This window comes from Polyodon spathula, chromosome 20 (assembly GCF_017654505.1).
Source record: "Polyodon spathula isolate WHYD16114869_AA chromosome 20, ASM1765450v1, whole genome shotgun sequence".
NCBI classification, from domain to species: Eukaryota; Metazoa; Chordata; class Actinopteri; order Acipenseriformes; family Polyodontidae; genus Polyodon; species Polyodon spathula.
The window spans coordinates 23,254,299-23,280,793 of record NC_054553.1 but is presented as its reverse complement, the minus strand read 5'-3'; the positions used below and the strand labels follow the sequence as shown (position 1 = coordinate 23,280,793).

General features: G+C 36.9%; 1 protein-coding gene across 2 annotated transcripts in view; it reads right to left on the bottom strand.

The window, feature by feature from the left end:
• Nucleotides 1-26,495, bottom strand: part of LOC121295494 (ras-associating and dilute domain-containing protein-like) — a 71,765-nt gene that overhangs the window by 27,809 nt on the left and 17,461 nt on the right. For both annotated transcript variants that reach the window (XM_041220180.1, XM_041220181.1), the window contains 5 exons: nucleotides 21,324-22,019; nucleotides 20,586-20,623; nucleotides 17,894-18,060; nucleotides 17,397-17,500; nucleotides 2,832-3,051 (listed from right to left, as the gene is read on the bottom strand). In XM_041220180.1, coding sequence (XP_041076114.1) covers nucleotides 2,832-3,051; nucleotides 17,397-17,500; nucleotides 17,894-18,060; nucleotides 20,586-20,623; nucleotides 21,324-22,019 — 1,225 coding nt within the window. The remainder of the gene's footprint in view (nucleotides 1-2,831; nucleotides 3,052-17,396; nucleotides 17,501-17,893; nucleotides 18,061-20,585; nucleotides 20,624-21,323; nucleotides 22,020-26,495) is intronic.

Sequence of the window (26,495 nt, the reverse complement as noted above, 5' to 3'; positions counted from 1 at the left end):
TGCCTTGGTAAGCAAACCCACAAATAAGCAGCTTGATATTTATTCAAATTGAAAGCCACAAAGATGCTTGGGATGAATCAGACCAGTACTGCCTGGACTGCACAACAATGTCTTCCAATCAGAAAACTCATTAACATTCCACAGATGTCAGATTAGTAGTGATTCCAGTAGCTGAAGTTCTTAGAACTGTTATTGTGCTGCACTTTCAAGCAGGGTTCAGCAACACGGTGTTTACAAACTGTCAAAATAACAAATACGGGAAAGAATGTTTCTATTCTGTCTTTTTATTTAAACATTTTTGGATCTCAAAACCCCCATCCTAAACCCTGTCCGTTCATTGAACATTTTTAAATAATTACCTTTTCAAATTTTGTCTGTATATTATTATTTTTCTATTTCTGATTTTCTGAATTTTATATTTTGCATAGAAAGGCTCCAGTTGTAAATTGTAATCAAAGCTGCTATAGCAACCAAACCTCAATTTCACAATTCTGTGATGAGTAAACCTGTACAGCCGTATTGGTTATTACTGATTTGTGATGAAATAGAAGTATCGAGAAATAAAAAACAAAGACTAGACCACGCATTTTTAGTAGGGTCTAGTATAATATATTTAAAGGTGACTGGCAGAAGTTGATATAAACAAGCATAGAGTTTTATAGCTTGGCAGTCTTTGTGATCAAGTCCTTATTGAACTTTTCTGTGGGCTTTTCAATTTAACTCTGATGCTTGGGATGAAATTGGATTTTTGGTGGAGTGCAGTAAATTGCTGTGGGTGCAACTCATCTGCTGATTGAATAAAAGATTGAGGCAGGATCAGTGGAGTACTGTCCTCAGAGCTGGCAGGAACCATCGACTCAAAATGCAGGAAGAGAGAAAGGAGCAGTATGGGAATCAACTGCTGTGATTATACACAGCAGTGTAACTCCATTCACTGCTCCCACACATTGCTGTGAAAGCAGTTCAATAACAAATCAGTAGTCTTCACACCTATAATCATACATAACTATATACTTTCCAGTAAATAGGGGATATTGTAGGATTAAATTGGCCTAAATTTAATCAAAATTATGAAATGCAATGGCCATTATAAAGTACAGCTATGGCTCTGCCACAGTCTTTGATTTAATGCAGGCCTATTGCCTCCTTAATGACTTGATAGCAAAGGCTTTCAGATCAATTTCCTTACATCTACATCATATTAGTGTATGAGCTACTGAAATCTGCCTGTACCCCTTGACCACTAGTGGGTGAGACACATTAGTCTTTTACTGACTATCCATGCACAACCCTATGCATTTACCATAGTTTACCATGGTTTTACATGCTTTTTAATAGGCTCTGGGCTTTACAATGTTAACCTGTGCTTTCCCATGATTTCACCATGATTTATTGCACGTTGCTACAGTTTTATTATGGTAACTTTGATAAGATAAGGGAAGGGCCAATGCAGTGCTACCTGCGGGTTCCTGGGATTCCAAACAATGCTGGAATGGCTCACTCTGCAAAAAAAAAATGACACGGCTACTTCACAGTACCTTGTGATGTAGGTCACATGGTCTGGATGCAGGAAACACCAGTATTGAAAATATCTGCATATCCCAAATTAAAGAATTGAAAAGCAATAAAACCAAGAAAAGCCAGTGATATGATTTCAAGTTCTAAGAAGAGATATGGAAATGTATTTTAAAACCTTGATTCTCACACCTTTAAAGTAATTGCAGCTAACAAAATAATTCCATATATCTTAACCATTTTGCACTTTCATTAGCTATGTACAGTAGGGCTGAAATGTGTAGTTTTCACAGAAACACATGTTATAGAAAATAAGTATTTTAATTTTAAAACAGATATCTGGTACTACACTAGGTTAAAGAGAACTTGCTTTGCTTTGCCTTGGTAATTTCAAATGCATGTTGTATGCTGGTTATTAGACAACAGGTGAAGCAGCTGATTGGTTATTGACTGGAAAAAAGCCAGTAAAGGGGTGGGGATAAGTTAACCAGGACGACTTACAATTGTTACAGAATATCACAGTACAAAGTATTGTGAAATAACCCAAGTCTAAAGGTCGCCACACACCAGACGCAATGCGATTTTTTAATTAACGACGAGACATTAGAAACAACAGAGAGACGATGAGACAGGTTTAAAAACTGCCAGATCTATACGACTGTTAAAAATTGCTATTGCCAACATGATGTAATAATTATTAGTGTCTTCTCTGACGACATTTCAACTCATATGGCAATAAACCATGCATACCAGGCTTATCCAGTTCCTTCGAAATAGACTTCCATATATTGTCTTTCAAATCTGAATCTTTATAATTGTGGTGACCTTTGTCATAAAGCTCTGGGTATTTTTTCAACGGCAAGTATTATTTTTTCCTCTGTCATTCTGGATACTGCTTCACCCTGCTGGACCACGTACATTGAAGCTGTTCTCTGATTGTGCCCTAATTGACACGCGTCAAAAACTAGGATTCAATCCTATTTATTTCGCGTCATGTGTGAAGGACACATCAAAAGTATAGGTTCTATTAATTTTGCCGCATCGCTGCCCTGTTTTGCTTGCCACCGCGTCTGGTGTGTAGCAGCCTTAAAAGCATGGCTTGCAAACAGAGATTTCTTTAACCTAGAGAAGTACCAGATATTATATGTTTTAAAATGAAAATACACGTTTCTTTCAAAACTGCACATTTGAAACCTACATAATAAATGTGCATGGAAAAGAAAATGTATGGAACTATTTTGTTAGCTGCAATATAGGTACATTTAACCTACCTATAGTGCTAACCACAAGTTAAAGCCTCACTGTAGATCCCTCACCTCTTTCCATGAGTGCGTTGAAGAGGGAGGCGTTGGTGAAGAAGAAGAGATATGCAAAGAGCTGGGAGGCGATCTCGGAGTGGACCTCATACTGATTGAGAAGCTGCAGGGTCTCCTTCAGGATCTCTAAGATGTGGTTGACCCCGTCCGGCACTCGCAGCTGACCACTCTCAGAGAAGGGGTTACTGTCCAGCAACCCGGGGAGCGCTGTGTACAGAGTCTGCAATAACAAACAAGCCCAGTTCAGTCATTCCACAGGCTCTGGTTAAACCCCCAATTGCCCTGAATTGTGGAAAATCAGCTTCACCCTTACAAAAGTTTCCCATATTAATAGCAAAGTGTAACTAGACATTGTGGAAGCATGGTAAAGCATAGGTAATTGCTGTAAAGCCAAGAGAGGTATAATATACATAATGTACAAATTGCATAATATAACCATTGGAAAAGCACGGGGAAACTGCAAAACTGCCATGCAAAGTCACCTGGGTTCAGGAGCTGCTTTTTAGTCCTACTTGCCAGTCATATATTTCAATCTAGCATTGTATTTTTCACTGTATTTAATGTATTAAGCATTGTTTTTCACTGTATTTCATGTTTTATGCATTGTTTTTCACTGTATTTAATTTATTATGCTTTTTTTTTTTTTACTGTATGTTGTAAAGTGCTTTGTGATGGTTGTCCACTATGAAAGGCGCTATATAAAATAAAGATTCCTTTTGTTTTGTGTCAGTGCACATCTGTATACTACTGGCTAATGCAAAGACACTTTGGCTGATCTAGTCTACATTATGTATGTCTGTGGCAGACAACTAGAACTGAAAAGCAGTTTGTGAACTCCCTGTCAAACCTTAACGCAGGCTCGTCAAGTAATACATTAAAAAAAAAAAAAAAAAAAGTGTTTTGAAGCTACTTACTCAATAATAATAAACTCATTTTCCCCAAATCCTTTTTTTTTATTTAATGGGCTTACTCTGGCATAAGATCACCTAATTCAATATAAATGCCCCGCTTGTTTATATAAACAGTTTTATGTCAATTCATTCATTTAAACTGCAAACAGGCAAAGTAAGAACAAGCTCACTAAAGATTTTTTGAAGCCTGGTTTAGACCAGTAACAGGGTTACATTAAACATCAAACCACTTTTAAAACGGTAATTATACTACAGCACGACACTGGTCTCCCATTGTTTTCTATGGAGGTCAGTCATTCTTCTGTCACTCACTAATGGCATGGCAACTAAAGCGCTACTGAGAAGAGGACACTAATGAATGACACCTGCTCTAAAACCACTGCTTACTGATGAAACGCTTCACAGGGGCGCTACAGCCCTGCTCTCAAAAAGCCTCCCGGGGGATTGCAACAAACAAAGGTAAATAAATAAATAAATAACTTTAAAGAGGCTGTTGTATGGTAGTGGTGGTTCCTCTGTAACATGCCACAGCAGTGCTATTAGCACTATTACAATACAACCTTTTAATATTATCACTGAATTGAAATCTGATGTATTACGTCGCTTTAGTATAATAAAATTTATGGGTAATGATTAATATAAAAAAGCTAAATTTATAAATAACAATTTTAGAAACAAACTACAGCCATGGCCAAGCGCTTTGCGTCACCCTATAGAATTAACTAATTTTGCTCATAAAGTCGAATGAAACCTGCTGAATTATGTCACATTAACATATTGAATTACATACCGGCTTTGTGTTTTTCCATATAATTGATAGAAAACTGGCAAAAATTGAAATATTTAACATTTTGGAATCTAACATGAAATACTGTACTTGTGGCTTCTGGTAGACTTTTGTGATATCATTTTGTAGTTTCTTTGATTACGTGATGTTAAATGAAAGATCTAAAAATATGTTCATATAGTTTTTTTTTTTGTTTTGTTTTGTTTTTCTCAATCCTAAAATACTAGGTGATGCAAAACCTTTGGCCACAACTGTACATAACACATCTGGACTTTGAAACCTATTTGCTTGCTAGGTCTTTGCACATTGTGTGGCCTCAGTGTTATGTCATTTTTTGAAAGCTCTGAATAACATTATTTTCCTCACACAAAAGCTCTTTGTTTCGTATGAATACACTGTAGATTACAGAAGTGATCACAAGTTTCTTTACAAATGCATCTGCAGCTTCCTCCAGCCCAATCACTCATCGCCTCCCATCTGCATGTTTGACATGTTGCAAGGGTGGAGATGGGGTGTCACCTGGCACCATAAAACTCATTAAAAGTTACTAATGTGGCCCACCTGTCATGGCACTGTCAATAGGATATAGGGTGCTTGGTGTAAGGCTGAAGGGATAAGAGACCATTCCTCAATGATTACTAACTATAATTGCTTTAGGGAAGCTTTAGGTGGAACTCACCAAATATTCACCAGAATGGAACACAGTCAAAACAGAACCAGATCTGAAGTATCCCATTTGAGATTTTTAATGGGAGTGCAAAGATTGCAAGGAAAACCAGTATTCTTGGCTAGAAGTGAGTCAAAATGCAGCATAGGGATTTCAGGTTTTAAACATGCTTAATGGACAGAAAATTACTGAAGTGGTGTCTACTATTTAGCCAACATTTTACTTTTCTTTTTTGTTATTGGTATAACAACTGTTAGCCAAAAATATTGTCCAAGAATTTTTGGATACAGGACAACCAAGCACCAACTGTACAATCAGCTCACTATCTTTTGTAACTAAAACTGATTATATATATATATAATGTATTCCATAATAAAACTGTGTCAAGATATGCCTAACCTCAAAAAAGTTTTTTGGAACTGTTTTATTTTTTTTTTTTTTAAAGCAATGATTTTAATTGCTTACAATAAAAGTCCAGAGGTTTACCTACACTGCACTGCTTAGTTCACACATTTTAAAAATAAACTTTTGCCCTGTTTCACAAGAAGAAGAAAAAAATAACCTACGACAAGTTTAATCACAACGTGTACGCTGATTGAGAAGGCGCTGTAATAATTTACATTCCTGCCATTTCAATCTTTAACCCAAATAATCCCGTTCTGAAAGAAATGCTGCTGTGTTGCAAAAAGAAGTCTTTATCTGAGCAGATCCATACAAATGTCACTTTGTTTGCAGTGGCCTGCTCATTTTACCCAGCCAGCTGTTTCTGTGCCTAGCACAAGGGCAGGAGAAATCAAGCAAACGCAAACTCCTACAGCTTTTGATTATACATGTACCACTGTCTTAAAAAAAACTACTACCAAGTATAGTTAGCTAAGAGCGACAAGCTTTCAGTGGGCAAGACCTTTCTCATAAAATTACGTATCTTCCACATATCGCTGGCATTCAGAACCGGTTACATTATCTGAATTGGCATTTAGCATCCCAAACAGACACTGTGAAAACAGTTCTTTGAAGTAGCTCAAGGTTCATGTGAAGTGCTTACACTTATCCAGTTCAAAAGGAGTTGCACATTTCATTAACCCTTCACTTCCATTGACAATGCATTGATATGGTTGTGTAATTCTGTAGCACTGGGGCAGCTACAAGTGGGGATATGGTGCCACAGCAGTACACTTTTAATGTCATTGCATGGCATTGCAGTACCATATCAGTACCTGTAGCTACTGTATTAAGACCAGTATGCAATATTTGTACTAAGGAGTTGCAATTGCTGGTATCAGCTAATGATTCTGCTAGGGTTTCCTATTATAACAGCCTCAACATTTTATTTTATATTCTTTTTTGGTCTTTTCAGAAAGGGTACAAGATAGATTAAATTACTGTAGCAATTGCTTTTTTTTTGTAGTAAAAACAACAGAGGTATTGACCTCAATGTCTGTCATTATACACATTTTAGGTCCTTTTTAGCACTATTCACAAAACTTAAGTAGTGTTTCTTTTAAGTTTTTGTTATGGACGGTATAACTTCTACAGTACTCGAAACACAGTTCGCTACTAGCATTGAAATACCCAAACAGCTTTGTTTTCAAAGTAACCCAAGCAGCTGCTTCCTCTTTCCCCAGATGAAACTACATAAAATTCACTAAAAGTAAACAGAGCTTTTAATCTGTGTTGTTTTAGGTTTTAAGTTATTTAACCTTCATGGGCCATGTTTGCTCTTGTTATAAGACTATTTAGAAGGCTAATCCAAGCTGCAGGGTTTAAAAGATAGTCAGGACGCTTTCAAACTTGCCAATAAAATGTGACGTGGACGCAAGGGTGGGAAATAACAATGGGTTTGGCAAATAAAAGATGGAAAATGTCCCTTTATTTATTTTGTATTAATATATAACAATTTTTTTTATTTTTCTTAATAAGAAAATACATTTTTAGCCTCTTGACTGCCATACAAATCAAATGTTTGTGTTTCTGCTGTGTCACGGTAAGGGTGGTACTTTTACATGGTTCTATTAAATTCTTTGTGAAAGAGTTTTGCAAACACACAACAGCAAACTGTTAACATAATCCACAGATATCAAGACTGGGTTTACGGGAACATACCTGACTACAACACAGAGGAAATTACCTTCCGTTTTTTCCTGGTTACTTTGAGCACTGCGGATACTATGTATGGAATTTGCTCGACAAAAATCCCAAGTTGATTAATGTCCCCCAAAAACATTTCAATCACAGCATACTTTGATCTTCCACTTTTCGACAGATGCATTCGATAAAGAACCACATTTGTCAATTGCTACTTTACTGCTAATTAAGCCAGAATTGGAACAACTGAGCAAAAATGTAGTTTGAAAGGGTTAAGTGCACTTCATTACCCAGAGCACACTAGAAAATGATGACGTTGGCGACACATATCTGGAGACACTTTTTGTGAATTCCAGCTTGTTCCACATTTATTTACAAAATAAAATGTTTTTACTTAATTCCTCTTGTTTCGTTCAGCACAACATATAATAAATAATATACTTCAAAACAGACTGAAACTGTTTTGTGCTGTTCGTTTTGCACTGAGCACTGATGCAGGACATTTTTGTCCTGTTCAATGACTATCTGTCTATCAATGTTTTAGCTATGAAATAATGGATCAGACTCTTTATCTGTTACTGTGCAAGTCCATTCAGTTTTTGTATGGTATTTTGTAGGACTCTTGCTCCTATTAAGAAAGTATTTTGTCAAATATACACTCACAAACATTAATTAAATATTTTACATGACATAAATGTGGTGTAATTCTTGCAGTATGAAAACTGAAATGTTGTATTTACAAGATTAATTGAACAACTGGCTTTTAGTGCATCAAGTAACTGGCCTAATAGAACAGAGTCATGCTTTTAGACTTCAAAAGCTCACCAAGAATTAAACCTAATTCCTGATTTAAAGGATTATTCAACTTTAAAGGTGATGGTGAAAAGGGTCAAGCCAAAGTTGAAATCTTGTAATGTTGGAGCTGTTCAGATCCTTTCACATAACTGTGACACTTTCTTTCCTCGAAGCGACTTGACAAAAAAAGGCACAAATTTTTAATGCACAGATAACCCAATAGGCTCAGATTCATATTTGCAATGATATATTCCAGCTATTCCCAATACAGTTAATGTTAAAGGTATAAAACTTTAGATTCACAGTCCAATGCTCTACAACTCAACCTAAACTCAAATGTCTGTCATTACCAATGCTAAACCATAACCTTAAACACACATTTAAAAGTACCTCATACTGTGCAAGCACTTAAAGGCTGCAGAACTGTTCAAATGTTCAGCAAAAATAAAATATTACTGTTTCACATTTAAGCAATAATGTCCTCTTTTATCAGGATCTTACATGATTATCAATTTTTTTGAAGATTTATAGGTCCGTATTTTCAAAGTGTTTACTCCAGTATTTAATTAACTCCTATTCTCTTAAAAAATGTAAATGTTACAAAATAAGAACCAAACATCTTCTGACTGCTTAAGAGAACTTGGATTATATTACTTAGTTGTATGGTTCTGGTTTTGTAAAATTAACAGGTGTTTTAATTCTTCCAAAAATAGTTAATTAAAGACTATCATTGACACACTGTCAACCATTCGAAATTCAACATTGTATGTGAAAATAAATGCAAAAATGTTCATAATTCCACATAGTTAAGGCTTTTGAAATCTGTTTTGCACTCCTGCAGTTAAATTAGGAATAATTTTTCAATAATTTGGAGCAGTCAAGGTTAATATATACGTTTTGTTTCTTATCTTAGGAAAAAAGGACGTCATTGTTACTGCATATTGATAATATCTGAAACACCAATAAAGATGATATTTTCAACAGGCTTATATACGCCCACTGCAGTGAAAGCACCAGCAGCCAGTGCCTTCATCCTGATCAACTTGCAGATGAGCATCAGTCTGAAAGCACTGATTCCCTTTCAGGCTACACTGAGTGCAAATAATAGTCTGTGGATGAACTTGGCAGCCAGGCAAATAGAGGGTGGTCTCATTAAAGCACGGTGGGTAGAGGGGATGTGACCCGTTTCGTGACAGATCCTGTGAAAAATAAGCTTGACTGAAAGTTTCCTGACTTAATGGCACTCCTGTGATGAAGTCTTAAGATAAACCAATCACACACCTTTATGTGGCCTTTTTCAGAGAAGGAGAACTAAGAGATCCAGTTAAGATAAAGAATCATCTCTTGTTGGCATATTCAGGCCAGTTTGAACACTATCAATATGTTGAAAACTATACAGGGTGTTTCAGCAGTCTGGAAGCAGAGGTTGTGAACTCAGGCCTAGTTATGGGATTAGCAAAGCCTGGGGCTCTCTGACCCGCAGCATACTCCAAATGGGCCAACTGTGCTTGAACTGAAAGTTTACTCCCGTGCCTGATGGTGGATGTGCAACATTTTGTGTACATATTTTGCCTAAAACAACCATTAACAGAGTTTACTGCAAGTTTAATGCATGATGCAGGCATTGTGCCATATACTAAACTCAACAAATCAACTCAATAAATGCCTGAAAATACTGCTTAAAAATAGCAGTAAAATCAAATTTATTTTATATTAATATACAACAAACCGTATACATACCAATCACGGTCAGTCTTATAGGCAAACACCACACACTAGAGTATTATTTAACCACTGTATTCCATTAATTGGTGTTTAGGTGCTAAACGCTATTTGCATGATTCATTAAGCACCAGTTCCCATCTGTTTTGCATTATTTTGAGATATGCGCATGCGTCAGTGGTTCATTACTTACGCTATTATTAATGTGTTTTTAAAATGTGAACTTTCGGTATTATAAATGAGATTTACTTTTAAAACCTCAAAACACATCTCAAAATAATGCAAGATCCAGCATGACACCTAAATATGTATTAAGGATGAGATTGTATAAAATTTACAGGTTACGATAAATGAAAAAGTGGTAACCTTAATATCACGGTATACAGTACATCATGTAAGTTATAAAATAAAGACTTAAATTTAGAAAGACTAATGTAAATCAATTAAATTACTGTATTTCACAAAAATCAAACCAACAAATCACACTTCCTTTCATGGAATGATTTAAACATTTGGTAGTTAGTATTTTACTATGCCAAATAACTTGGTATGTTACTTTTTTATAGACAATCAGAATTTAAAAAAAAAAAAAACTAAAGTTGTACACTCTCAGTGTTATACTACAACCGTATTAATATCTATTATTTGCTCAAAATGACGTGGTGCTATAGTTTGTTAAAACCTTTTAACGTATAAAATTAAATAAATAAATAAATATTTTGTTTAGCTGGTGGTAAACATTATTGGAAATGATCGGTCTTATTGCTTAAAACACAAACATGTACCACAGCTTATTATTTAAGAGCAGAGATTAGTTGTTTATTGTTTCGATAAATAAAACATGTATAGCAAAAAAGAATGTATTTTAATACTAAAATGTGTTATTACATTTACAGCTACACATCACGACATTGCACAAGTAAGCATGTGGAGTTTGTAAAAACAATTTCTTCGCTTACCTAAGAAAATTTGAATACTGCTATAACTTGTTTAAACAAAACTACGTTGATAATAAGTACAGTATCCTGCTGCAGTCGCGGGTCTGTGCTAATTTTAATTGAGACATTGGTCCTGTTCTTATAGCAGATTTCCAGAGTGCTGCACAGAATCGCGGTGATGCGCTGCAGACGTCGCTCAGCACCCACAGAAATCTGTGCAGATTCAGCATAGCCCGGCGCAGCTGTGAAATGTTACTGCGGGAGGCTGGCTGCGGCTTTGAACCAAAGCGAGGATGCAAAGATCACGAGTGACCTGCTAATCGTAATGCAAATAACCACTAAAACTACTGCTGTCACCTTGTTAGCGGAGGCGAACGACATTTTATCATTATACAATGAAGCCGTGAACAGCCTTGTCAACGCTATATTAAATAAATAAATCAATTATTTAAACAAATATAATGCACCAAATCTGTGATAAGTTATATATAATTTTACAATAAAGTTAATGTTTATCAATTACATTAAACTGACTGTTAATAATCCAGACAAATGTAAATATAGCACGTTGAAAATGTGAGTTCTGCTGCAAGGTTTAGAGAAGGTGTTTCTCTAAAAGCTGCGTGTTACGTCAGAAAGACAGCAGACAAGAGCAGCTGGCGCAGCAAGCTCGGGGTAACAGAACGCAACAATTGAAACGTGTATTCTGTGTCTTTGACAGTTTCCTTTAAAACCATTATGAAAATACACTATAAGTTCACAAAAAGATCTTCCTCAGACTCTTTGATAAGGCTGCAAGTGCCATCGCTTGATTCAGAAGAATTGTGTTTGCAGTTGAAAAAATGCGTTAACTGGTGTATAAAGGAATTACGATAATTGCGGTCTAGCATAAAAGCAATGGTATTAATACCGTAATGTACCTAAACTGCGGTAAACTGAAAAACCGGTATACCCACCCAGCCCTAATATGTATATATGTCTGATATTGCAATTGTGTTATTAGAGTTTTCTGTGTTTTGGAAGACTTCGATATTATCGACGTCGATATCAAAATACGTGGACGATATTGATATACAATGTTCATATGGTTGCCCATCCTTACATAAAATGTTTCTTTAATACACTGGACCTGATTTTCCAATAAGGGTGAATTTTCCACATCATATATTTACTATGGAATGGGAAATTTGCCCTGAACGCGCTCACAGTGGCAAATACGGGCAGCGAAACAGCGAAAGACGCAAAACTAGAAAGACAAGCTACGAAGTCTGTATTTCAAATCTTCAGTTGGTTTCTGAGATACAAGGGGGATTTCTTCGCACACATAAGCACACCCTGCCTACACAGATACTCAGTTTTTACTTTTTGTACGAAGGCACAGCAGTCCACTCGACCAGATGATGTGTTTTTTTTTTAGTTTTTTATCAATCTTAATGTATTTCAGTATCTCAATTGCTCCACGCCATAGCCCAATGCTAAGAAAAGGTCAACACTGCGTACCTGTCTAGCAGTATAACTGCAGCTGGCACACTGAGACACTTTAGGGCTGAGCAGTGTGACATTCAGTCACAACAGTGGCACTTAGCTACGTCATATCTCTTCTTATTAACAACTGAACTACATATTGTTCTCGGCATACCAGTGTCTAAAGACATTTCTATAGTAACTAGGGAGGAAACAGTTTAGTGTGGTACCACGTATGTCAAATCCTTTTATAGCTGTGACTCATTCCTAAAAGAATGAAAACTCAGTAACAAGATATATGGTATGTGTAACAAATCCTCTCTGGTATGGGACTGAGTTGAGCAGCAACTATCTGACCACAATATTTCACACAAAAACAGTCGTACAGAATGTAAAGATTATATGTAAAGAAATTACAAAAATGACCTGGACCTCGTTCATGCCTTTTCTCATATTTGAACACACCAAAATAGAAAAGGCAGCCCAGGGTCGGCCCAGATTTAGGCCACTGTTTTGATTCATAACTTAGCAGCTGAAGGGTACGAACCTGTAGAAATTATAGAAGCCTGGTTTCCTCATACATCCTATACTAGAGGTGCTCTGAAAATATATGTAGCAAAGGAGTAAGGGGTGTATCTGTGTACATTATAAAAGGGCGACAAGCCGAAGAATTAAAGCGAGTCAGTTTGGGTCGTGCTGGTAGGTAGAGTGCTGTTAATTGGGGTATGTTGCCGACCTCTGTGACAGGTCAGAAAACACTGTATATCAAACTACTACATGAAAAGATCATAAAGACATGCAACAAGAGAAATGTTGTAATGGTGAGTTGAACATCCTGAGGGAAGACTGAAATGATGGATGCAGTAATGACTGCTTCCTGACTTAGTGTGTCAGAAATCCAGCTTGGGATGGAGCTGGCTTTTTGAAACACAGAAATCAGTCAATGTTTCTTTAAATGCAAATAGGACACACATAAATCCAGGGCACAGCTAAGGCAGCCCATTTAAAACGTGTACACATTTCTATTAAGTTTACTACTAATTACCATTTAGAAAATCCATAAACCCATAAACTAATACAGAGCAGCTGATTTGCTTTTGTTTTGCGTTGCAGTTAAATACTCATTCAACATCATTCACTAGATTATAAATACGCCAGTCTTTTTTCACGCAAAGGTACTTGTACTTTTATTTGTATGTTTCTGTGCAAGTACAGTATCAGCGTATCTATGCATTCACGACTTTTAAGGAACTAGAGCCTTTATTATGGAGCAAGCCACCAACACCACATGATTGGCACAATCCTGCAGTTTGAAAACATTGAAACTCAAAGCAGCTATTGTTGTGTGCTCTAAATCATTGCCTCTTTTCAGAAAGTTAATTATCTGAATGAACTATAACTTGTCCAATTTACCTCACTTGATTACTGCTTGCTGTTAAATGTGAAGTACTGTTTAAATCATTTAATTTTTTTTGTAATTTAAAACATGCTTTTGCTTGAGTTTACAAGACGCAGTTTACATGTCTATAAAAATGTAAACTTGTCAGCATTTTCCACAGTTTATGATTCTTAAATCTTCTCATTAAAGCTTGACATGTGCCTGACCAGTGATCATTAGTCAACCCCTCTCATGGTCTACAGGGAGCTCACTGTGGAACCATGGTAACGAGAGCTTGTTTCCCTCCCTCCTTTCCTGTCAAGGAAGCAGGCTTCAGCACCTATATACATTTTCCCCTAGATCGTACTGCAGCTGCTTCCTGATTGGCTGAACATTTGATGCGTGTTAAACAAAGTTTATTTTCCTGTTCAGCTTTTCATTTCCTTTTCTGTTTTGTGAGTATATATCGGCGAAGGGCTTATAATGGGCAGCTCAGGACCCCAACTCTCCTTTCTATAATAATCATCTGTGCACCTAAATATCACTAGCTAAAATAACAACTTACTACAAAAAAGGCTTTAAAAATACTATTAATTTACAGTAGAAGCATTTTTTTTACAAACTAACTTTATCCAAATTGTTCTCTAAGCTTAACTGAATAGCGTCATCAAACGTCTTCCACTAAAAATTGAAAGATGCAACATTTTTTCGAAATTTAACATGAAATACTGCACTGCTATTGTGGCTTCCGGTAGACTTTTGAAATATCATTTTGTAGTTGTTTTAATTACATGATGTTAAATAAAACTATCTAAAATGTGTCCATATAGATTTTTTTTTTAAGTGATATCTCAATCCTAAAATTTTAGGTGATGCAAAACCTTTGGCCATAGCTGTAAATAAGACACACTGTTAAAAAAATGTAATACTAATTGATCAGAATCAGTTAATCTACAGTTGTGCATTACCAGAATATTAATTAGAATCAAAAGTCCCCAACTCTATCCTTTCCCTGGCTGTGGTCTGATGTGAGCTCAGAAACATATTGCTCCAATGCCCCTGTTGTCTGGACTGTGATTAGTTGTAATGCTGTGCTTTTTATTCCTCTACGTTCCCTGGAAGCTCATTCAAAGGAAGCTGCAATAACACCCTGCTGGGAGTGCCTTCCTGGGGTGCTTTGTTAGAGTGCTAAGCTCCTGATTGTTGTTTGTAGATCTAAGTATCTCAACTAAACCACCAGGCCCGATCACACACTATACAGCTCAACGACCCCCCCCCCCGAGCTGGAGCCTACAGATAATATTTTTTTTTGTACAACCCGGGTTCCTGAAGCTATTGAAATGTTTTATTCTTTTTTAAAGGGAAATGTATAAGGCTAATTGTCATAGCACTACTAATTTAAATACATAAATAAATAGGTAAGCTTGGGATTGTAGCCTCTATCTCATAACCTTAAGCTTCTTTGGCCTGTCATCACTATTAAGCTGCTGGGATCAGACCCAAAGAAACAAACATGTGTTTTCTTGAGCTTTTGTTTTTCATCATGCTCTTGAGATTGTCGTCACCTTTAATGCGAGAGAAAAATATGCGTTTGGGTTGCTTAGATTCATTTTGTGTCATTTTCTGTTTCAGTCTTTAAATTCTGGTGACGTTTTAAGTACACCTGTGCCCTCAATAGAGCTCTCAGAACCATGTCTAAAGTGCAGCACATCAGGTACCCCAGCTTGCAACCGCAGCCTACTGGATGTAAGAAACATTTAGAAATGATTCTGAGTGCTCTACTGAGGCCACAGGGGTGTTTTAAACAGAGACGTGAATCTAAACAACAAAGCGAACGTGGTGACATTGAACACCATCAGTGTATCAAATGTAATCTTAGATGTAAATTGTGATGGTATTGTGTGATGCACTGCTGTTACAGATATCACTCAACAAGGTTATAGGTAATGAGCTCTACAAAACACCACGAGATTGTCCTTATGTACATTGGTTATGAAGCAGGTTTGGAATCAGCAAGGGCCCTAGTTCACACCGAATAAGTGTTCACCCATCTCTCCCCGTTCAACCACAGATCACTGCACCTTCCCTTCCCTTTCAGAAGGCTCACTCTGTGTTAACTGCACTGCATACATTATCTGTACTTACTGTAGCAGGGAATCAAAAAAACAAAATGTGTGAAATGACTTTTTTAAGGGATACTTTTTTTTCAGTGTAAGGAAATTGAAAACCGGACCTACTGGCTTTGACGCACACAGATGCACCCAAAAAAGATTTTTATATCTGTGATACAGTGATTGCATTTCTAATTCACCCTTGTTTAATTGTTTAACTATGAGGGTGTATCCACATTTTTAAACATGTTTTATGTACATTTACAAACAGGTAACTCCCTAGGACTCAGGAAACTACAGCAACAGCTGGTACACCCAAACATTCATTATTACTTAAAACACATGCAAGAGTGTGTTGAATTAATTAAAATGATATCAAACTAAATATCACAGGCATTTTAAAGATAGGGCTTTGTCTGGTGTTATATATACATTTAAAAGCAAAAGATACATGCACCAAGATGTTGAACATTTAAATGTCCTGTCATTTCTTTTTTGGGAATTAAAAAAAAGTACAATATGTTGGTTCTTTGCTTGTATTTTGCAATTCAATGTATTTGTTCTTTGCCTGTATTTTGCTTTCATTTCAATAGTCTATAGCTTCAACTGGGTCAAGTGACCTACAGCACAGGAAGCGAGTAAAAAAAGTAACAACAAAGCATTTTATACACGAGAAAAGGGTATCAGTTAACACTAATCAAAGGTAAGAAAACTGACTCAGTAAATCACGTCTGGTGGTAAATATCACAGAATTACTCAAGGGTAAAAACACAACCACTGTTGAGATCATTAAAATGGACACCATTTATTCTCTTACTTGAATTTGTTCTTATTTACCACACCTTTATGTATTTCATAACTGCTCTTATCTGTAATGTGATATTTTGTAACCACTATAAGTCACCCTGGATAAGGCTGTCTGCTAAGAAATAAATAATAATAACAGTAATAATAATAATAATAATAATAATAATAATAAAATAATTATCTTTGCTATCGTTTTCTGTGCACTGGATCTCCAGGGATGAGTTTGGGCAAGCAGCCACAGAATAGTGGCTTCCTCTCCATGAGAAACACCCAGTCAGGAACCACCTTGCTCCACCCATTTCCAGTCTGCGTTGTTTACCCAGAGGGTCCCAGCCTCATCACTCGGGTTACCGAGGGGCCAAAAACGGGAAAGCTACTTTAGCAGGATAACAAGCCCTATTCAAATCACTGGGCTTAGGGAGCTCATAAAGAATTGACTGTATAGAAACAGAGACAGACATCACTGTATTAACTACGTTATATCAAAATATTCTGTCGAAGTGAACTGCTCTTAAATCCAATACTAGGCAAAGAAAAAAATCACTTCTATATGTATTTTCAATTATTCTTTTTGTTTAAGACTGTGGCTTTCATAACTTTCTGAGTTATCCTCATTTATTTATTTATATATTTCAAATTTAAATAATGAGCAGACGATGGTTCAATATATTGTTCCATTAAATCTCATTAAAAGGTTATTATAAAAAAATGATAAAAAAATAAATAAAAAAGAATTAGATTAAAATAAATTAGAATTAAAATCATGGTTCCTGGACCTTTAGAACATATACTTCAATAAGGATCTGGATCCAGCGCCACTGCTTCTTGCTAACCCGAGTGTAATAATCTGTACAATACGCTAACATTTCTTAGGTAAAATGATTCAGAAGAAGGCCTTACTTTGGTGAGGTAATAAACAGATTGCTGGAATGTAAACATGATGACCTCCTCAAGGACTGTCATTGCTTCTTCACTTGCCGACCTGGTGGCAGTCACCTGGGAGTCTGAAAAGGAAACGCACACACACACACACACACACACACTAAATACTACTGTTGAATTTCACTCAATTCAATGTAGCCCTGCACTTTCTCAAAACATTGTCCATCGTCTGACTTAGTTATAACTCTTTTAGCAATGGAACGCTCAGGTCACTGTGCAACTAGTTGTAGGAAACATTTTAAATAATTTTTCAGCGAGTTTCTGAAATTAAAAACTAGATTTTATTGGCCAAGAGATCCTCAGCAGTCTATATCATATTTAAAATTATGTCTCTACAATCATCTCTTGCTTTAATCTAGTATCTGTTATGGAAAATATCCAGCTTTATTTTCGTACATAACAGACAGGTGCATTCCCTGCTGTGTTATCTATGACACCTGTTTTGAATAACTTACCTGTTATCTCTCCACCCTCCTCATCCCACAGCAACAGCTTGGGCACTTCCTGCTGAATGAAGTGCAGGAGTTCAATAGAGTTTGACATCCAGAAAGCCAGAGGCTGAAGCCCAGGGATTAGCTCCTTGATACTCAGCAGGCTCAGCTCGTCAGGGTCCTGCTTTACACTGCCCTTAGGAAAACGCAACAAAACATGTAGCAACTCCCTTCAGAGTAGAAGGCATTCAAGTTCTTCTTCAAGTCAAGTCTCCACAAACAAAATTCAAATATAACAATGTCCTACAGTTTCATAATGGGGAGAAGTAGCCATGTATTGCAATCAAATCCAATATACAATACACTGTATATATTAACAAACCTTATAAAATGTCATATACAGTGCCTATACAAAGTCTACCTCCCCTTTCAAAATTTTCACCTTTTGTTGCCTTATAGCCTGGAATTAAAATGCATTAAAATTGTTTTCCATTTATCTACACATCCTACCCCGCAACTTCCAAAGTGAAAAAAATATAATTTAAAAACAAACTGAAATAGCTTGGTTTGATAAGTGTCCACCCCCCTTGTAATAGCAATCCTAAATTAGCTCAGGTAACCAATCGTCTTCAAAATCACACACCAAGTTAAGTGGCCTCCACCTGTGTTAAATTATAGTGATTCACGTGATTTCAGGATAAATTCAGCAGTTCCTGTAGGTTCCCTCTGCTGGGTAGTGCATTTCAAAGCAAAGACTCAACCATGAGCACCAAGGCGCTTTCAAAAGAACTCCGGGACAAAGTTGTTGAAAGGCACAGATCAGGGCATGGGTATAAAAAAATATCAAAGGCCTTAAATATCCCTTGGAGCATGGTGAAAATGATTATTAAGAAGTGGAAGGTGTATGGCACCACCAAGACCCTGCCTAAATCAGGCCGTCCCTCCAAACTGGATGACTAAGCAAGAAGGAGTCTGATCAGAGAGGCTACCAAGAGACCAATGGCAACTTTGCAAGAGCTACAGGCTTTTATGGCCAAGACTGGGTAAGTGTGCATGTGACAACAATATCCCAAGCACCACAAACCTGGCCTGTATGGTAGGGTGGCAAGAAAGAAGCAATTACTCAAGAAAGCCCACCTTGAATCCCATTTGAAGTATGCAAAAAAACACTCAGGAGATTCTGTACCCATGTGGCAAAAAGTTTTGTGGTCTGACGAAACTAAAATGGAACTTTTTGACCTAAATGCAAAGCATTACGTTTGGCGCAAACCCAACACAGCGCATCACCCAAAGAACACCATCCCTACTGTGAAGCATAGTGGTGGCAGCATCATAATATGGGGATGTTTCTCACTGGTAAGTTACATTGTAGTGACAAAGGAACAAAAAGGTAAATGTCCTTGAGTGGCGCAGTCAGAACCCCGACCTAAATCCAATCGAAAATTTGTGGCATGACTTGAAGATTGCTTGAACAGTTTTGTAAAGAAAAATGGTCAAACATTGCCAAATCTAGGTGTGCAAAGTTGGTAGAGACCTATCCCAACAGACTCACAGCTGTAATTGCTGCCAAAGGTGCTTCCACCAAGTATTAACTCAGGGGGGTGGAGACTTATCCAATTATGATCTTTCAGTTTTGTATTTTTAATATATAATTTTTTTCTCAATAAAACCTTTTTTTCCTTTAACAGTGTGGAGTATGGTGTGTAGATAAGTAGAAAAACAAATCCTCATCTAAATGCATGAAACTGAGGCACTGACACAACAAAATGTGAAAAAAGTTGTGCAATACAAACCAATATACACTCCATGAAAGGTTAAAGTGGCTTTGACAAGTGAAAATCAGCTTGCAACTTACACAGCTTTACTACATATGTTTTACATTATATAGTTGAATATAATATTCAAACAGTGTACAATGTAGCCTATCTTAAATGGGAAATGTATACAATAAACTAACTGGATTTATTTTAATTTTGAATCTTTATAGAAGATTTGTTAATCGAATGAAAATATAAACCCTAAACTCTAACCCTAACCCCCACCCCCCCGCCACAACCCAAAAGAAAATTGAATTGGGTTGATGGAGAAAAGTCTGGGTTCTTTTGAGGGCACAGAATGAGAAACTATAGCAGTAAATATGCACCAAAGAATTGTATTTGGGTTAAAAGTAATTTTTGGACACTGCAAATTTAAGTAGCCACCAATGTTTAGTCCTGTTGTCAGGTCCTTTCAGTATTTTAAGAATTCTTGGAAAATGTACGGAGAACAGTTCCACCACAAAACCCAAGCAAGACAGGTAAAGGCCTTTATTTCCTGCCTAGAAACCTTGTCCTGTCAGTTTAACTGGTATCTTCTGAGCCGACCAGCGAATAAGCTTTCAGCTCTGTTATCAAGGGCGGGAGTGTAATCAAGATTACAAAGGGCCCAGGCAAAATATTCGGCCTTATTCAAATCATCATGAAGATGTTTTCCATGCTAGCAAATGAACAGTGTTACATTTAAAAAACACCTTTTCTAATGTAGCAAAAATGTGTCTTTCTCATTCGTTTGTCAAGACCACTGATAATCAAATAAAGGGCATTTAATACAGCAGAGCATTTAGCAATTTAAATTAATCTGGTGTGGGTGTTGAACATTTCACAGACATGGTATTGTGGAAGTAGTGTATGGTCTAATTCATTAGAAACAAAGCTGTGTATTGAAAAATTGTTCTCACGTTTCTGGCTGTATCCTGGCAAGTTCCTTCGTCTTTTCCTGAGGAGAGAAATATCAAAGAGAAAATACGGATACAAAAATTTTAAAGTCTAGATTTTATGAATCAGTAGCTATATGTATGGAAGGAGGATATTGGTTGAACTAGTGGGCAAACCTGTTACTTATCCTAAAAACTCAATCCTAAAACCACAGTACAATACAGTGCTGGTGTTAGGGCTCCATACAAATCTGCTATTACATAGAGATACAGAAAAGAGTCAGCAAATGTTGTACCATTTATATTTATTTTACAGCTACCTTACATATTTACAGTAAGCAGGAGCAGGTGAAACAGATTACTGCTGTAATACTGTAACTACTGCAAGACATGAATTAGTTTTTTTGAAGAGTAATTCTAAACAGATAGTTTTTAGTGCTTAGGAAAATGAGAACTTCTAACCCTCACTAAAATAGTTGAAGAGTATCGTTAATAGTAATAGTTTTGAGTAATCTAAATGGATTTTAAAAAAACAGCCATTAAAACAAAAAGTTTTTGAAAGGGTCAATAAGCTACTGTAAAAAAACTGATAATATTGTACTTATAATAATTATTGTCCTATAATATTCAACTGTATAGGGTCTAAGGCAGCAACATGATCAGGCACGCTTCTGGGTTATGTTTACTGCATGAATTTTAATGTGAACAAGGGACCTATATACATAGATAGTAATAAGACAAAAGGGACCAGCGTATACTTACCCACATAACCGTTTGGACCTGACTGGCTATTCTGAGCAAAAGCCTCCGGAAATCAGACAGTTCGAAAGAGCCGGCTGAGTGCTGGATACAAAGACACAGCAGGAAAGCTGGGCTCAGCTTTGGCTCATCACCTTTGGGGTCTGTCATGTTAACAACTTTGCTCAGCAGCTGGTCCTCGTGTATGGAATCGTACGTCAGCGAGAGCTCTGTCCCGTTAGAATCTTTTAACAGGTGGACCGATTTCCGGTGAGAAGGTTTTGTTTTCCTGGCTGCTTCACCCGGCAGCAATGAACCGCACATCTTACAGGTGGCCATCCCACCCAGGTGAGTCATTGGGGACGTCAACCATGATGGTCTTTGGGCTGCAGAGGGGGCTGTTGGGTCTTTGTACATAAACAAGTAAAAGTCACCAAGCCCAAGGAGATCCCCCGTTTGGAGTTGTATTTCTTCCTTGACTGGGATTCCATTGTGGGTCACGTGAGCACCGTGGAGGGGTTTCACTAGAGTCACTATCTTCTTGGTGTCCTCGTAGTGGGAGCTGGATTCCAGCCGCTTGACGCTGCAATGGCGAGGCAGAATGTCCGGTGCGGAGAGCAGAATGTCCACTTTGATACGCTCCTCATCCTCGCCTGCGGAATGCTCGCTGCAGCGTCCGAAAACATGTGTCATCCCACTCATCAGGTAAAAAACGAAATCCTGAAAGGCACAAATTTAGTACACGGGTTGTAAACAATGGAGACCTTGACCTTTGAGCTGTTTATTGTTGTTGAACTAGAAGCCTGAAACTAGGCCAAAAAACAGCATAGTATTTTGTCATTGTTACCTCAGCTTTTATACATTCTGATGCTCTTAGGCCTTACTCTACATGTAATTGCAAGCCAAGTTACTCTGTTTCTTGGGTTTCAATAGACTCTCGGCCAATTAGATGTTTGCACAGCACACTGATGCCAATATAATAAAAAGTAACAGATTTACTAGGCTTTTGCTCCACTTTTCTTCTAAGTAAAACTGTTGATTTTCCAAGTTAGAAGGTTAAAGTCATTACAAACATCCTGAACAGCATCAGTTTTGAAACATCAATAGCTTTATGAAAGAATGGCACAATACAAGGGACCTGTTTCATGTTGCAGAGCTAAAAAAGCTTAAAATACAGCATTCATAACCCTGCTGTTACTGCAGGTAGTAACAGTAGCAGTGACTGTTTGGTTTACAAAGTTTAGAAATCTTTAAGAAGGAAGGAAGCTTGGGTTCCTTTAGCTAAAACTATACAATGCAAATCAGTGCACAGACTAATCTTTGGAAGGATGCAGTATATATTCACCCTGAAATCCTAATTTGAGTCAAAACCAACATTGTGGGACACTGCTTATTTAACAAATAAATCCTTCTGTGGAAGGGTGATTGGTAATTCACTGACTTAGGAGACAGGTGAACTTGAAAACATCGCACAGGTGCCCAGTTTTATTTTGACTCAATGATTTCTTTTGGCCCGCAGAGGGCGCTGTTGGTCCGTGGTCTGCTTACCAACTATGGTAAACAGAACCACGGGAATACCAAATAATGGTAAAACAGTTCAGGGAACAAGCGCACTCGCAGGTGCTTCAAACAATAATTCAAGAATAGAAGGCGAAAAGAAAAAGGGAAAATAAAACAGTAACAAAACTACAAAGAAAAGATGCTGCACTTTGCAGCGATATCCCGGTCGCCGCTGCCCGTGCGACCCGGATTACCGCCCTACGCTGCCGGCTAACTAGCCTGCTCGGCTATACTATTCAGAGGTCTGCCCAAGGGTTCCCCGCCCTCACTGTCTCGCTCTGAAACTCTGTTTCTTTCTCTCCGACTAGTTCTTGGTCGTGGACCAGCGCTTCCGCACTCTTGGCGCGTTTAAAAGGGCAGACCTGAGGAAACAACAGAGCGTTAACTTATAGGGCTAACAATCTCCCCAAGACCCGCATCTCAGCCACTCAGAGAGGGGGAAAGTCCACACACACACTTTCCCACCTCCCCGTGTCACTGCCATGACTCACAGGCGGTTGTTGGACGACTGCCGCCCTCTTCCTGCAGCACCGTGAACACGCCAGCAGAGTCAGCACAGATCTCCCCCTGCTACACCTTCCCAGGTTATTATTTTTTTTTTTTGTCAAAAAAAAATTAATAAATAATGTTTTAAAAAAGAGAAACACACAACGAACATTAATGTCATCCAAGTACTTCTCAGTGTCAACACAAACTTGTCCTGAAGTAAAACACTGCCTGGATAACTGATACAACAAAGGGTTAACGTGTAACACCCAAAACAGTAACAAAACAAAACAAAAAAAAAATGGTAAAATTATTTTAAATTGCATATTGAAAGATGGACTGTATAATTTCAGGATTAAACATTTCAAATTGTGACGGATGACAGTAACTGTACAATAAAACTACTGTTCTGATAATGGGGTCTCCCTCCATCCTGGGACACATATGAGGAGGCAGTCACTGAACCTACAATGTCATGTGACACAGGCCTCCAGATACTACTACAGATACACATCGTGTTCCTATTCTCTATCCTGGGACAGGAAAGCAGGAAGCTGTGATCTGATAACGCAGCCATCTGAAAGCTAACAATATAAGGAAAATCTGTCATTCAACAGCAAAGAAAATATGGTCATTACAAGCCTCGGCTACAGTGTGGGCAATTTTACTCACACCGTGAAATAAACTTTGACATGGTAGACTTGCAGTGTGTCTATCATCGCCGAGAGAAATAGGAGACTTTTTATTCAGAAGTTTTTCCAATGGGTAGTATTTCACACAACTGCTGGGGTTCCAGTGGTGGTTAAAGTCTTAATAAAAAAATAAAAAAACAATGGTGGTTTAAGAGAAAATAAAAATGGTTTTCATGTGTAATACTGGCAAGGGCTATAGTGATGCTTTGTTAGCTAACAACATTTAGGTCCCATCGCTGCAGAATATTGATACAGTTGTGTTAATATTAGGAATAACTGGGGGAATATCCATGATGTTTTATATTCTATAATATATTTATTTATTATTATTGAATGTTGCTTCGCAAGTGATTTATACGTTCTGTATAACACCATTTTTGGTGCCTCTTTTACATAGTATTTATTTAGCTATGTTGTTCAGGATTAATCCATAAATTAAGATATTCTGTCCCAAAATGATTGGTAAACGAAAGACTTTTACCATTTAACCAAAGCTGAGTGGAAAATGCAGTGCTTTTATACAGATGCAAAACATAATGCTAATAGAACACCCAAGGATGACAAACACATCTTAACCGGTTATTGAACCTCATGAAGTGCCTTATTTTCAGTTGTGACTTTTGACTAAAGGACCTGTTACACAAGTCAATGCGCTGGCAACATAAATTGTAGCAACGTGTTGCCAGTGACGTCACCGCAGGGGATTTGACCTGTTACAACTCACATTCGATACAAATTACCTTTAATCCAAGCAATATCCAATCATATTTAAGAACTATGTCACGTGGTTCTGGAAATAACAGTAAATTAACAGTTTGAAATGGCAGCCATTAAACAAAAAAGGACCATAAGTGCACTTCTATTACAGCAGGTACATTTTTATTCCTCTCTAGTTAACGACAGTGGGACCAAAGGTTTTAAGAAGTTTTACTACCAAATTAAAAATGTGTTGACCAACCTTCATAAAACTCTATGAGAAGTATTTATTTGACCTGAGTCCAGTAATTGCGGCTTTCGTGTCCCTTTTGTCTGTTGTTTTCCATGTAGCAGACAGAATTACGTGACACACACCAGTGCTCTGATTGGATATTGCCTGGAACCTGTTGCCTGTAGTAGGATTGCTGTCCACTTAAGCAATCGCGATGCCAGGCAGTTACCAGAACATTGACAATATTCTGTCAGGGCTGTTACACGGGGGAATCCTCACGGGATTTGGTCTCAGGCAATAAAAGTTGCTAGTAAATTGACTCATGTACCAAGAGCTTAAATATGTAGGCTTTTATTACAATCTAAAGCATATGGTTTGCTTCAGTATGTAAACGTATATGTAATATTCTATTTTGCTGAGTTCTGTCGTTTCTGCATATATTATAAAACGTGTGATTTGCTTTACTCATTCTTGAGCTTTATTTTAAGAGGCTTTGAAATCCGGTCTATTAGTGTGTGTGTAACTTGAAAAGCTGGTTTATAGCACGTCACGCCTGTTTCAAGGAGAAGCATTATTGTGTTACACCTTTACTTTAGGCATTAGGTTTCCATGTTTTTGCTTTTGTTTTGTTTTTGTCTGGGCCTATATATATAATTACATCGTGTAACAGATTTTTTATTTTTTTTTGTTCCTGGGTAGTAAGTGTTATTTCCCTAATTGCTTATGCCTCAAAAGTATAGAAAATGGCTATTATTCCCCACAAACTTATAAATTATACTGTATTTACAGTATAATCGTAAATCTCGAAAAACTACTCACTTCTAAATCTTTTGTAGTCATTTTTGTATTACTTTAGTATAAATACATGTTAATTTGGATTCATATGTTGTTTTTTTCTGACTTTATGTGAACGAAAAGACACACATTTACCTGTTTTCCCATTTGAAATATCACTGTCCTGGTCACAAAAGCAAAGTTTGTGAGGAATAATAGCCATTTACTATACTTTTGAGGCATAAGCAATTAGGAAATAACACGTACTACCCAGGAACAAAAATTGTAGTTATATAGTATATATATAATATATATATATATATATATATATATATATATATATATATAATATATATATATATATAATACTATATATATATATATAATACATAAAACAATATATCACACTGTTTATTCTGCTCTATGCATAGGGCAATGTGCCCTATTAACAAAGCTTTAACCTTTAAAAAAGTGTACCACTGTAAATTTACACAAACAGTTTAAAACTAGGGTTAATTCATTAAAAAAAAAAAAAAACACTGATTACAGCTTTGTGAATACCTCATAGAGAGAGGTTTTGGATAGTTTGAGGATAGTCTACTCATTACAGGTGGATGTTACTTTACAGGCCCAGAGATTTAGTTACACTGCCTTTTTATTTCTTAAAACTGTTAAAAGGAATAATAGGAAAAAATAAATGTTAAAGAAACTGCTGGAACAAATATTCTAACAAACATATTTATTAAAAATATATCT